The 14,401-nt window shown below is 44.9% G+C and overlaps 1 protein-coding gene and 1 long non-coding RNA gene across 3 annotated transcripts in view; both read right to left on the bottom strand.

Moving 5' to 3' along the window:
- Positions 1 to 14,401, bottom strand: part of LOC149974574 (uncharacterized) — a 423,285-nt gene that overhangs the window by 230,344 nt on the left and 178,540 nt on the right. The gene's annotated exons all lie outside the window — the stretch shown is intronic.
- Positions 1 to 14,401, bottom strand: part of LOC110499309 (protein kinase C epsilon type) — a 158,732-nt gene that overhangs the window by 44,138 nt on the left and 100,193 nt on the right. The window contains exons 8-10 of one of the 2 annotated variants that reach the window (XR_016489481.1): positions 11,825 to 11,915; positions 11,448 to 11,665; positions 10,815 to 11,186 (exon numbers count right to left, since the gene is read on the bottom strand). Coding sequence is in view for 1 of the 2 variants with exons in the window: in XM_090212943.1 (XP_090069069.1) it covers positions 10,815 to 10,988; positions 11,448 to 11,665; positions 11,825 to 11,915 (483 nt within the window). In the remaining variant the exon portion in view is untranslated. The remainder of the gene's footprint in view (positions 1 to 10,814; positions 11,187 to 11,447; positions 11,666 to 11,824; positions 11,916 to 14,401) is intronic. The other variant, XM_090212943.1, reaches the window with a different exon arrangement.

Genomic DNA, 14,401 nt, shown 5'->3' with positions numbered 1-14,401 from the left:
TCTTACTCTCGCTCATTTTCTTCCCACAGAAGAAAGGCTCTTTTGGATACGTGGCTAAGCTCTTCCCCTGTCCGGCAGCATAAGCAACTATACACGGCCTATACACGACCTAAGCAGGTTCTGCATGGAACTCTTGCATAACATTACTTACATTCAGAATGGTAATTAGGCCGATAAGGGCTGTGATCCTGACGGTGATTAAGACTGGAGGCTGGAACTCAGTCCACGAGTCGCTAAGAGTTTACGGTGTAGCCCTTTACACTCATACCCATATGCAGGTTGAAAATTACATATTTGGGCACTGATAAGCACCTAAATTGTGACGCAGTGGCTGTACAGTAACATGCTATACATGATGTCAGAGCTCTGGCTCTGCGCTTCACAGCTCTGTATGGGTTTTGACTAACAGCCGTTCTGAACTTGAGCACTGCATTCAACAAGAAGTTGCCCCCATCCCTCCCGCTAATTAAGCAACTTTTTTTGTTGTCTGAGTGAGGAAAATGCTGTACATTAAGAGGACTCTATGTATTCAGAAAGATGAGGCGTTGAGGATTTTAATAAATACCGCTTTGATGTCATACAAGCCAAACATGCGTGAGTCCAAATGTGCACTTCACATTTCCATATCATAAAACTCAGGTCATATACAATGTCAATGTTTGTGATCACTATGTTTGATGTACAGTTACAAGATGACCATGTGTTACACAATGACATTTTATTTATTTTAATTTATTTAACCTTTACTTAACTAGGCAAGTCTGTTAAGAACACATTCTTATTTACAATGATAGCCTACCGGGAAACAGTGGGTTTGTTCGGGGGCAGAACGACAGATTTTTACCTTGTCGGGGATTCGGTTACGTTCTAACCACTAGGCTACCTGCCGCCCCAACTGAGTAGAATGGAACTATATTTGTCAGTTGGGAAGAAAATCCGATGCATGACTCCTTTCTATGCACACCAAAATGATGATATTTTTCTCTGAATTTCCCTGTGAAAGCCTAACATTGTAAGATCCAAATCGTATTTGATAACTTAGCTACTCATGTTGGCAATAGAACAAGCTTTCTAATGTTGGCGACCTGACCCAGATTGCGATTTATAATGGGCCGTATTTGGATTGCGTAAACAACAACAGTAATTGTGTGATGGCGGGTATGCAGGGTTGTGTTCCAAACAAAACAACTACAAGTGTGCTTGTTCTACAGATGTAAGGTATTAATTTGATCACTCTTTTGTTGCTGGGAATATTCCTGCACAGCAGGAAATGCAAACTTGTGTATTCAAGGTTTAAAAAGGCTTCTAAAGTTTATGATTTCCACTTTAAAATGTCAAACTTGATTTGCCATAAAGGAAAATGTATCAACCCTTACCAAAAATATATATAATACTATATTATTACCAAAAATATATATATAATATATTATAATCTAGATAATAATTCACATTTCCTGTTGCTGCAGGATTATTTTCCTGCTGTAGCAAAATGGCTCAAATTAACATCCTATATCTGCAGTTCCTCAACAGCACAGCTGGGAAAGCAAAATAAAAACACCTTATTGTTGAAGCCTCTTCTTTGAGTCATAAAAGTGCATTGAAATTGGTGCGCTGTACTAGAGTCCTGGGTTCGCGCCCAAGCTCTGTCGTAACCGGCCGTGACCGGGAGGTCCGTGGGGCGACGCACAATTGGCCTAGCGTCGCCCGGGTTAGGGAGGGCTTGGTCGGTAGGGGTGTCCTTGTCTCATCGCGCACCAGCGACTCCTGTGGCGGGCTGGGCGCAGTGTACGCTAGCCAAGGTGGCCAGGTGCACGGTGTTTCCTCCGGCGCATTGGTGCGGCTGGCTTCCGGGTTGGATGTGCGCTGTGTTAAAGAAGCAGCGGCTTGGTTGGTTGTGTATCGGAGGACGCATGACTTTCAGCCTTCGTCTCTCCCGAGCCCGTACGGGAGTTGTAGCGATGAGACAAGATAGTAGCTACTAAACAATTGGATACCACGAAATTGGGGAGAAAAAGGGGTAAAATTCCAAAAAAAAAAAGAAAAAAAGAAATTGGTGCATTGAAATTGGCCACTTGGAGACACCAGTTAAGGCAAACAATACTATTTCAGCTTTTTCTTGTTTATTCAAGGTCTAAAAGGCATGCTAAAACGCATGCTTCGGTTCGGCTAGCAAACCCGAATGAGTGTGCTTGTCGCATACTCCCTTAAAAGACCTTTGATAAACAAGAAAAAGCAGAAATAGTATTGTTTGTTTATGTAGGGACGCCGTAGCCAGTACACACTTCCTCAAAATAGTCCGAATTAATCTAAGATAATTCAAGAAATCTGCCATTAATTTAACTAAACTGTTTGGTGCAGTATTTCTCAGGTGCATGAAGAAGAGTTGTCTATCGGTGAATGTCAACAAACACTTATGTTAAATGTGTGTGGCGGAGGTGAATTCAGGTGCAGGAGAGCAGAGTGTAGCAAACAGGCGCACTTTAATTCCGTTCCAAATTGGCAGCACAATAAAAACATACAAGTGCCAAAACCAAGAAAATATCAAAAGTAATGTGCCTGACAAACCACATAACAATAAACAATTACACACAAAGACATGATGGGAAACAGAAGGCTAAATACATGTAGATAAATTAGGGAATGAAAACCAGGCGTGTATGGGACAAGACAAAACAAATGGGCATATGAAAAATGGAGCGGCGATGTCTAGAAAGCCAAATGCCGCCCGAACAAGGAGAGGAGCCGACTTCGGAGGAAGTCGTGACAACTTAATTGAAGAATACATACTCTTGACCAATAACCATCGAAAGGGAATAGACTTCGGCACCAACCTTTGGCTTGCCTCGAGAAAAAAATGTGTTTGCACAAACACAGAAAAAACCCTTGCCGAAGACCAGAACGAACAAAACGTCACAAAAACTGTTCCCAACTGTTTCGGATGGGAAGCATGCAGACAACCTAAGTCCTCTCACTCAAACCCTTGTAATTGTTTTGTCTTATGTTGCACCTACCCCACATTTTACGGAAATGTGCTTATCATGTTACTGAACGTACCCAGAGTATTTCAGATTTCGTGATCAACAAATGTGGCGAAAAGTACAGTACATGTAAAATGCACATAAAACCAATAGTGTAGTGTTAGGATTCAGTCTTGTGTCAGGTCAACTGTTGTGTCCTCAACTTTGGTAGTAATCTCCAAACTGTTCCCTTTAAATGGGTACCATGCTCAGGGCCTGCTCCAGGCATGAACAACATAAGCAGTCACTTAGGGCCTCAGGCCCCTTTAACAATTTCTCACCACCCCAATTTCTCACCACCCCATGGCAAAATGGGAATAATTGCAGGAAATGTACTAAAACATTGTTTATCTCTGCCGTCAAGAGGGGGGCCACGACCCCAAAAATTGAGGAGGCAGTTGGCAGCGGGAGGAGGTAAGGAACTGGTATGTCTTCCCAATATAAAGGAAAAAAATAGCATAAATAGGAAAGTATACCAGTTTCATTTGAGGACCTGGGTGTTGACAGCTGTGCCATACAGATTGCAAAATATCTTGGAAGAGCATTGTTGGGAGATTTGGAGAGACCTGGTCAGTCAATCACCAAACATTCTAAAAGTATTTATCTTCAACTTTGATGAGATAGATTCAAATTGTATGTTCAATTGTATGTTAAACATCACAGCATAGCTGAACGATATATGGCGCGTAGAAATTCGAAGAGGGTATCAGCAGGGATACACTACATGTCCAACAGTATGTGGACACCTGCTCGTCGAACATCTAATTCCAAAATCATGGGCATTAACATGGAGTTGGTCCCCCTTCACTGCTATAACAGCCTCCACTCTTCTGGGAAGGCTTTCCAGGCTATCCATATTGGCCAATTCCCACGAGTGTAAAGGGTTAACACATGTCACTCATTCACGCACTGCCTGTCAATCAAAACCTGTGGCATCATCGTTTTAGCTTTCCTTGTGTTTGAGGTAATGGTAGGTTTGGGGGTGATAGAACGCGCGCGCGTGTGTGTGTGTGTGTGTGTGTGTGTGTGTGTGTGTGTGTGTGTGTGTGTGTGTGTGTGTGTGTGTGTGTGTGTGTGAGTGTGTGTGTGTTTTGGCCAGGGTCCAGTGATACTGGTGAAGGTACAGCAAAAGGGCACACACACACACACACACACACACACACACACACACACACACACACACACACACACAGTGCCACAAACACCCCATCAGAAGCCTGCTGGTTAAGTATCCATTGAGCAGACATGACATACCTCTCCATCAACAGTATTGTTCTGATATCCCCTCTCTATCAACAGTATTGGTCTGAACAAATTCTTATTTACTGTGTAGGGTGCTGTCTTTCGAATGGGACGTTAAACGGGTGTCCTGACTCTCTGTGGTCAAAAAATATATACCATGGCATTTATCGTAAGAGTAGGGGTGTTAACCCCGGTGTCTAACCCTCATACCATCATGGACACCTAATCATCCCCAGCTTCCAAATGGCTCATTCAACCCCCCTCCTCTCCCCTTCAACTATTCCCCAGGTCGCTGCTGTAAATGAGAATGTGTTCTCAGTCAACTTACCTAGTAAAATAAGGGTTAAATCAAATAAAAATAGATAAATACAGTATTTCCATCCCGAGTGACACGGTGGTCTAAGGCACTGCATCACAGTGCTAGCTGTGCCACTAGAGATCCTGGTTCGAATCCAGGCTCTGTCGCAGCCAGCTGCGACCGGGGGACCCATGGGGCGGCGCACAATTAGCCCAGCGTCGTCTGGGTTACGGGACGGTTTGGCCGGCAGGGAAGTCCTTGTCCCATCGTGCTCTAGCGACTTATGTGGCAGACCGGGCGCATGCACGCTGACACGGTCGCCAGGTGTACAATGTTTTCTCCAACATATTGGTGTGGCTGGCTTCGGAATATGCGGGCATTGTGTCAAGAAGCAGTGGGGCTTGGCTGGGTCGTGTTTCGGAGGACGCACTCGACCTTCGCCTCTCCCGAGTCTGTACGGGAGTTGCAGCGATGAGACACAATTACCAATTGGACTATCAATTGGATACCCAAAATTGGGGAGAAAAAGGGTAGAAAAAAATATATATAAATAAAAACTGTACAGTATTGCTCTGGGATGAATCCCTGTTTAACTGAGGCCTTTCCTCTACTTAGCCTTGCCACATTCCATGCTGTAAACCTGCAGTGTATGAGGCCTTCTGTTTCAATAACCCTATCAGCTCTGCTCACCAACTCTCTCCAAGGGCCTTGTTGCCCTTAAGTAGCCTGCAGACACTGGCTCCATCCCAAATGGCACCCTATTCTCTACATGGTGTACCTATTCCCTACATAGTGCACCTCGTCTAAAGCAGTGCACTATATAGGGAATAGGGTGCCACTTGAGACGCAGACCCTTTGAGAGTCTTTAACGGGTGGAAATCCCAAACTATTGACGTATAGGACATCATTCTTCTCAATTGATGTGGAACCAATGTTATATAAGGCAGCAGGAGCTGTGGGCGTGATTTAGCGTGACAGTTCCAAGTGGGCCAATGCGAAGCCCTCCTGGTCTTCCAGTCCCCATTGTGGGGCAGGTTGGCATTCATTGCAATGACTCATGTACTGGAGGCATCTTTGCAGTGGTCACTAGCTGACCAAAAAGCACATTTTTGTTTTCATACATTTTTATGATATAGTAAATTTTGACTTTGCAGCTGGCCCATCTGGTGTGTGACATATTCAATCAATCCTTATCCCAGTCTGCTGTTCCCACATGCTTCAAGAGGGCCACCATTGTTCCTGTTCCCAAGAAAGCTAAGGTAACTGAGCTAAACGACTACCGCCCCGTAGCACTCACTTCCGTCATCATGAAGTGCGTTGAGAAACTAGTCAAGGACCATATCACCTCCACCCTACCTGACACCCTAGACCCACTCCAATTTACTTACCGCCCAAATAGGTCCACAGACGATGCAATCTCAACCACACTGCACACTGCCCTAACCCATCTGGACAAGAGGAATACCTATGTGAGAATGCTGTTCATCGACTACAGCTCAGCATTTAACACCATAGTACCCTCCAAACTCGTTATCAAGCTCGAGACCCTGGGTCTCGACCCCGCCCTGTGCAACTGGGTACTGGACTTCCTGACGGGCCGCCCCCAGGTGGTGAGGGTAGGTAACAACATCTCAACCCCGCTGATCCTCAACACTGGGGCCTCACAAGGGTGCGTTCTGAGCCCTCTCCTGTACTCCCTGTTCATCTACAACTGTGTGGCCATGCACGCCTCCAACTCAATCATCAAGTTTGCGGACACTACAGTGGTAGGCTTGATTACCAACAACGACGAGACGGCCTACAGGGAGGAGGTGAGGGCCCTCGGAGTGTGGTGTCAGGAAAATAACCTCACACTCAACGTCAACAAAACTAAGGAGATGATTGTGGACGTCAGGAAACAGCAGAGGGAGCACGCCCCTATCCACATCGATGGGACAGTAGTGGAGAGGGTAGTACGTTTTAAGTTCCTTGGCGTACACATCACAGACAAACTGAATTGGTCCACCCACACAGACAACATCGTGAAGAAGGCGAAGCAGCGCCTCTTCAACCTCAGGAGGCTGAAGAAATTCGGCTTGTCACCAAAAGCACTCACAAACTTCTACAGATGCACAATCGAGAGCATCCTGTCGGGCTGTATCTACGGCAACTGCTCCGCCCACAACCGTAAGGCTCTCCAGAGGGTAGTGAGGTCTGCACAACGCATCACCGGGGGCAAACTACCTGCCCTCCAGGACACCTACACCACCCGATGTCACAGGAAGGCCATAAAGATCATCAAGGACAACAACCACCCGAGCCACTGCCTGTTCACCCCGCTATCATCCAGAAGGCGAGGTCAGTACAGGTGCATCAAAGCTGGGACCGAGAGACTGAAAAACAGCTTCTATCTCAAGGCCATCAGACTTCTAAACAGCCACCACTAACATTGAGTGGCTGCTGCCAACACACTGACTCAACTCCAGCCACTTTAATAATGGGAATTGATGGAAATTGATGTAAAATATATCACTAGCCACTTTAAACAATGCTACTTAATATAATGTTTACATACCCTACATTACTCATCTCATATGTATATACTGTACTCTATATAATTTACTGCATCTTTATGTAATACATGTATCACTAGCCACTTTAAACTATGCCACTTTGTTTACATACCCTACATTACTCATCTCATATGTATATACTGTACTCGATACCATCTGCTGCATCTTGCCTATGCCGTTCTGTACCATCACTCATTCATATATCTTTATGTACATATTCTTTATCCCTTTACACTTGTGTGTATAAGGTAGTACTTTTGGAATTGTTAGGTTAGATTACTCGTTGGTTATTACTGCATTGTCGGAACTAGAAGCACAAGCATTTCGCTACACTCGCATTAACATCTGCTAACCATGTGTATGTGACAAATACATTTGATTTGATTTTGATTTCTAGCAGAAACCACTCAGTTCTGCCTCCAGGGCAAGATTCATGACAATAAACATCAACCTGCCATTGTGGGGGAGTGTGGATGAAAGGAGGGGGGCAGAGAAAACAAACAGCATATGGAATACACATCAAGCCTGATAAGAATCAGGACCCTCTTATGTAAAACCTGTAACAATCCACTTGTTTGGGCCAAACACAAACCCCACATGTGTGTGTGTTAGAGAGAGAGAGAGACAGAGACAGAGAGACAGAGAGAGAGAGAGAGAGAGAGAGAGAGAGAGAGAGAGAGAGAGAGAGAGAGAGAGAGAGAGAGAGGCGGGGTATTTTTTGTTCATCCATTAATATACCTTTACTCATTCACTTTTAGCTTTTTCCAAAATTCTATTTAAAAAGGATCATAAAGGTGAACAATATCTCCTTCCTCTTTCCATGTTTAATCACAATATAATCTAATCCAATTGCCTCCAATATTTAAATCCCAACAGCAAGGTGAAACCTAAAACCAAGAAATAAGGATGAGGGATTTGACTATGAGTAGAGATTAAATTGTGTTACGATGTGTTAAACCCTTCATCCCTCTTCTCCTCTCTTCCTAGTTGTCCTCCTCTCTCATCCCTTTGCCTGAGCACCTTCCCCTCTTCCTCTCCTCTGTTCGCTCCCCTCTCCGCCCCCTCCCCCCCCCTCTCTCTGCCAGAACACAATGTTCCCCGGCGTGTTTGGGGAATCGGTAGAAATAAATACATGAGGAATGGAGCACGTCATATAGTTCCTGCAGTATATTCCAGGCCACTCTGAGAAAATAAACAAGATGCTTGAAAAAAGGTTCCCTCCTCTTCCTTCTGTAAACCCTGCCTTGATCGCCCCAAACCCACTCAGGGACCACTTAACCCCACAGGCAAATCATAAAGCGAAATGTGGTCATACTGGGTTTGAAGTTAGAAGTGCCTCATTTATCGCTTGTGTCTACAGTACATGTACAGTACACTGAGTTCACAAAAAAATTAAGAACACCTTTCTAATATTGACTTGCACCCCCTCAGAAAAGCCTTGATTTGTCGGGGCATGGACTACAACACCAGTTCTCAGTCCTGGTCCTGGGGACCCCAAGGGGTGCACATTTTAGTTTTTGCCCTCGCACTACACACCTGATTCAAATCATCAACTCATCAAAAGGCTTTTATGATTTGAATCAGGTGTTAGTGCTAGGGTAAAAACTAAAATGTGCACGCCTTTGGGTCCCCAGGACCAGGACTGAGAACCACTCGACTACACAAAATCGAATGCCTTCCACAGGGATGCTGGCCCATGTTGAGTAGTGGACCATTCTTGATACACACAGGAAACTGTTGAGCGTGAAAAACCTAGCAGCATTGCAGTTCTTGACACACTCAAACTGGTGCACCTGGCACCTACTACCATACCCAGTTCAAAGTAACTTAAATCTGTTGTCTTGCCCAGTCACCCTCTGAATGACACACATTCACAATCCATATCTCAATTAAAAATCCTTCTTTAACCTGTCTCCTCCCCTACATCTACACTGATTGAAGTGGATTTAACAGGTGACATCAATAAGAGATCATGGTTTTCACCTGGTTTCACCTGGTCAGTCTATGTCATGGAAAGAGCAGGTGTTCCTAATGTTTTGTACACCCAGTGTATGTTTATAAAAGTATGTACGTTAACATGTACTGTATGTGCATAAAAGTGTGTAGGAGAAATTGTAACTGATTCTGCAAGGACTTGTGAGATGAGGCACCTGGCTTGAGCTGTGCGTGAGTCTGTGTGTCAAGCTAAATGGGTGGATGCCCAGAACTGCAACAAAGCCAACCATGTCTGTCATTGTCCATCAGTTGAAAGAGAGCCAGTGGAAAAGATGAGACAAGATTGGTTAGTGGAGGAAGAGGGTGAAGGGGAAATATAGGCTACAGAATGGGCGGCAGGGTGCAAGATGTCTATAACTTCTAACAAAGGCTCATTAACTCAAATGCATTGACTCAGAAAGCCTGGCAAACTGTACATAGGTCGATGCATATGATAAACACCTACCAGCTTCCACATACAGTAGGCATAGAGTAGGAAAGATACACACAAACTGCTTTCATGAATTTTCACGAGCTCTGCGTTAGATATATATTTAATGTGCCAAATGCACAGAAATGAACAGAAATCCACAGAAATGTACAGAAATGCAGAAGTGTTGGTAAAGAACCCACACAACACTAACCTACTGCGTACCGTTTACTTATGGATGAGTCGTTCCACAAATAGACTGCCTTTTATGACCTTGTGACATTATGTGTGTACATTTTGATAAAACTAAACCATGTTGAAATATTCCACTAATAGTGTGTTTTCATGTGGGAAAACATGTTTGTTATGAAGTTGAGCATGTGCTCTTTCTGACAGAATGTCCAATTCTGTGAAATAAATAGATATTCCTGAACAAATGTAACTACCCAAAAGGCACTCTATTCATGGAACGACCCGGTTTGCCATCCTACACGTCACCACCTAAAGTCAGTAACTATCTATAGGCAGTGGAACGTTTGGTATGTATGCATGTGTATTAACATGATTAACATGTATTTTGGAAAAAGTGTTTACTAACTCTGGTTGTGTTCTCCAATTATGATATTATATCGCCACCTGGTGGTAATCATACCAAAATGCCAACCAGTGAAAATGCTGTCTTTGGAGTGTTCCTGTGTGTTTGATGGTTTTTAACCCTACGTTAGTCGGGAAGCAGCCCGTCTAACGTCTGTCTGTCTGTCTGTGTGTGTGTTTGTGTATGTGGCATGCATACTCGTCCCTACCTTGGTCTGGAAGCAGCAGAAGAGCTGGGTCAGGTAGGGGTGTTTCCTACCTTGGTCTGGAAGCAGCAGAGAGCTGGGTCAGGTAGGGGTGTTTCCTACCTTGGTCTGGAAGCAGCAGAAGAGCTGGATCAGGTAGGGGTGTTTCCTACCTTGGTCTGGAAGCAGCAGAGAGCTGGGTCAGGTAGGGGTGTTTCCTACTTTGGTCTGGAAGCAGTAGAAGAGCTGGGTCAGGTAGGGGTGTTTCCTACCTTGGTCTGAAAGCAGCACAAGAGCTGGGTCAGGTAGGGGTGTTTCCTACCTTGGTCTGGAAGCAGCAGAAGAGCTGGGTCGGGTAGGGGTGTTTCCTACCTTGGTCTGGAAGCAGCACAAGAGCTGGGTCAGGTAGGGGTGTTTCCTACCTTGGTCTGGAAGCAGCACAAGAGCTGGGTCAGGTAGGGGTGTTTCCTACCTTGGTCTGGAAGCAGCACAAGAGCTGGGTCAGGTAGGGGTGTTTCCTACCTTGGTCTGGAAGCAGCAGAAGAGCTGGGTCAGGTAGGGGTGTTTCCTAGCCAGGGCCAGGATGCGTTTCTCTGTCAGGGTACAGTCCACATCATCATCCTGCAGGATCACGTCTTTCTTCAGCACCTTCACAGCATACACTTCATCAGTTCCTTTCAGCTCAGCCAGCATCACCTACAGGGAAGACCCGTAGAGGTTATCACACACCTCATCAGTTCCTATCAGCTCAGCCAGCATCACCTACAGGGAAGAACCTCAGAGGTTATCATACACCTCATCAGTTCCTTTCAGCTCAGCTTGCATCACCTACAGGGAAGACCCGTAGAGGTTATCATACACCTCATCAGTTCCTATCAGCTCAGCCAGCATCACCTACAGGGAAGAACCTCAGAGGTTATCATACACCTCATCAGTTCCTTTCAGCTCAGCTAGCATCACCTACAGGGAAGACCCGTAGAGGTTATCATACACCTCATCAGTTCCTTTCAGCTCAGACAGCATCACCTACAGGGAAGATCAATGGAAGGGACTGATTATTGTCCAACGAGAGAGATAGAGAAAGAGAGAGATGACAGAGAGAAGGAGACAGAGAGAGACAAATACAGACAGACAGACAGACAGACAGTACTGTACCTTTCCGAAGCTGCCTTTGCCCAGGACCTTGATGAAGAGGAAGTCCTGCAGGGTCATCCTCTTGGTCTGGATGATCTTGAGTTCTCCGTTCTCTCGGGCCTCGCCCACCTCTGAGCCCACCCCCACCCTGCTGGAAGAGGAGGACGAGGCTGACTTGTGTTCCTGTCCACGTTGCTCAAACGACAGTGCCTTGCGGATGTTCTCCAACTCTTTCAGATCTGGGAGAGAAACCAGAGAGGGAAAGGAGGAATAAGAGTGTGTTCCTCTGTGTAAGGCCAGGGGTGGAAATAATAAGAAAAACACTCCCCGGAACCCTCCAAAGTACCACCATGAATTGAATGTACTGTACAGATGCACATTTTGACATGTGTGTGTACCTTGGTCACATGGGGAGGTGGGGGCCGATTTGGATCGGTCCTCCTCTGTCTGGGGGGTACATGGTAACGGCTGCTGGGGTTCTTGGGTTATCTATGGAGAACAACATCCTCATTTTTACCATTATCATATTCATCGTCCTGCAATCCTTCTCAATCTCTACCACATCTACCACATCTCTCTACCACATCTGTACCACATCTACCACCTCTCTCTACCACATCTCTCTACCACATCTCTCTACCACATCTCTATACCACATCATCCACCTCCCTCTACCACATCTCTATACCACATCTCTATACCACATCTACCACCTATCTCTACCATATCTCTATACCACATCTACCACCTCTCTCTACCACCTCTCTCTACCACATCTCTATACCACATCTGTACCACATCTCTCTACTACATCTGTACCACACCTGACACATCTCTCTACCACATCTACCACATCTCTATACCACATCTACCACCTCTCTCTACTACATCTGTACCACATCTGACACATCTCTCTACCACATCTAACACATTTCTCTACCACCTCTACCACATCTCTATACCACATCTCTATACCACATCTACCACCTCTCTCTACCACATCTAACACATCTCTCTACCACATCAACCACATCTCTCTACCACATCTACCACATCTCTATACCACATCTCTCTACCACATCAACCACATCTCTCTACCACATCTTGATACTACATCTGCCACATCTCTATACCACATCTCTCTACCACATCTCTCTAACACATCTCTCTACCACATCTAACACATCTCTCTACCACATCTACCACATCTCTATACCACATCTACCACCTCTCTCTACCACATCTCTCTACTACATCTGTAACACATCTGACACATCTCTCTACCACATCTAACACATCTCTCTACCACATCAACCACATCTCTTTACCACATCTCTCTACCACATCTACCACATCTCTCTACCACATCTCTATACCACATCTACCACATCACTCTACCACATATCTCTACCACCTCTACCACATCTACCACATCACTCTATCACATCTCTCTACCACATCTACCACATATCTATACCACACCTACCACATCTACCACATCTCTCTACCACATCACTCTACCACATCTACCACATCTCTATACCACACCTACCACATCTCTATACCACATCTACCACATCTCTCTACCACATCTACCACATCTCTCTACCACATCTACCACATGTACCACATCTCTCTACCACATCTACCACATCTCTCTACAACATCTAACACATCTCTCTACCACATCTACCACACCTCTATACCACATCTCTCTACCACATCTACCACGTCTCTATACCACATATATCACATCTACCACGTCTCTATAACACATATATCACATCTACCACATCTCTCTACCACATCTACCACATCTCTCTACCACATCTCTCTACCATATCTCTCTACCACATCTACCACATCTCTATACCACATCTACCACATCTCTCTACCACATCTACCACATCTCTATACAACATCCCTCTACCACATTTCTATACAACATCCCTCTACCACATCTCTATACCACATCTCTCTACAACATCTCTCTACCACATCTACCACATCACTATACCACATCTCTCTACCACCTCTACCACATCTCTCTACCACATCTACCACATCACTCTATCACATCTACCACATCTCTCTACCACATCTACCACATCTCTATACCACACCTACCACATCTACCACATCTCTATACCACATCTCTCTACCACATCTACCACATCTCTATACCACACCTACCACATCTACCACATCTCTATACCACATATCTCTACCACATATACCACATCACTCTACCACATCTCTATACCACATCTACCACATCTCTCTACCACATCTACCACATCTCTCTACCACATCTACCACATCTCTCTACCACATCTATCACATCTCTCTACCACATCTCTCTACCACATCTACCACATCTCTCTACCACATCTACCACATCTCTCTACCACATCTACCACATCACTCTATCACATATCTCTACCACATGTACCACATCTCTCTACCACATCTACCACATCTCTCTACCACATCTACCACATCTCTCTACCACATCTACCACATCTCTCTACAACATCTAACACATCTCTCTACCACATCTACCACACCTCTATACCACATCTCTCTACCACATCTACCACGTCTCTATACCACATATATCACATCTACCACGTCTCTATACCACATATATCACATCTACCACATCTCTCTACCACATCTACCACATCTCTCTACCACATCTCTCTACCATATCTCTCTACCACATCTACCACATCTCTATACCACATCTACCACATCCCTCTACCACATCTCTATACCACATCCCTCTACCACATTTCTATACAACATCCCTCTACCACATCTCTATACCACATCTCTCTACAACATCTCTCTACCACATCTACCACATCTCTATACCACATCTCTATACCACATCTCTCTACCACACCTAGATGTTGGACTTAATGCACTTTAGCACTTGCACTTCAACATGTAGCATAATTCTGTCGTTTTTA

This window comes from Oncorhynchus mykiss, chromosome 20, assembly GCF_057628025.1.
Source record: "Oncorhynchus mykiss isolate SJ-2025 chromosome 20, ASM5762802v1, whole genome shotgun sequence".
NCBI classification, from domain to species: domain Eukaryota; kingdom Metazoa; phylum Chordata; class Actinopteri; order Salmoniformes; family Salmonidae; genus Oncorhynchus; species Oncorhynchus mykiss.
The sequence above is the reverse complement of the archived record's forward strand: the minus strand, read 5'-3'. Positions and strand labels throughout refer to the sequence as shown.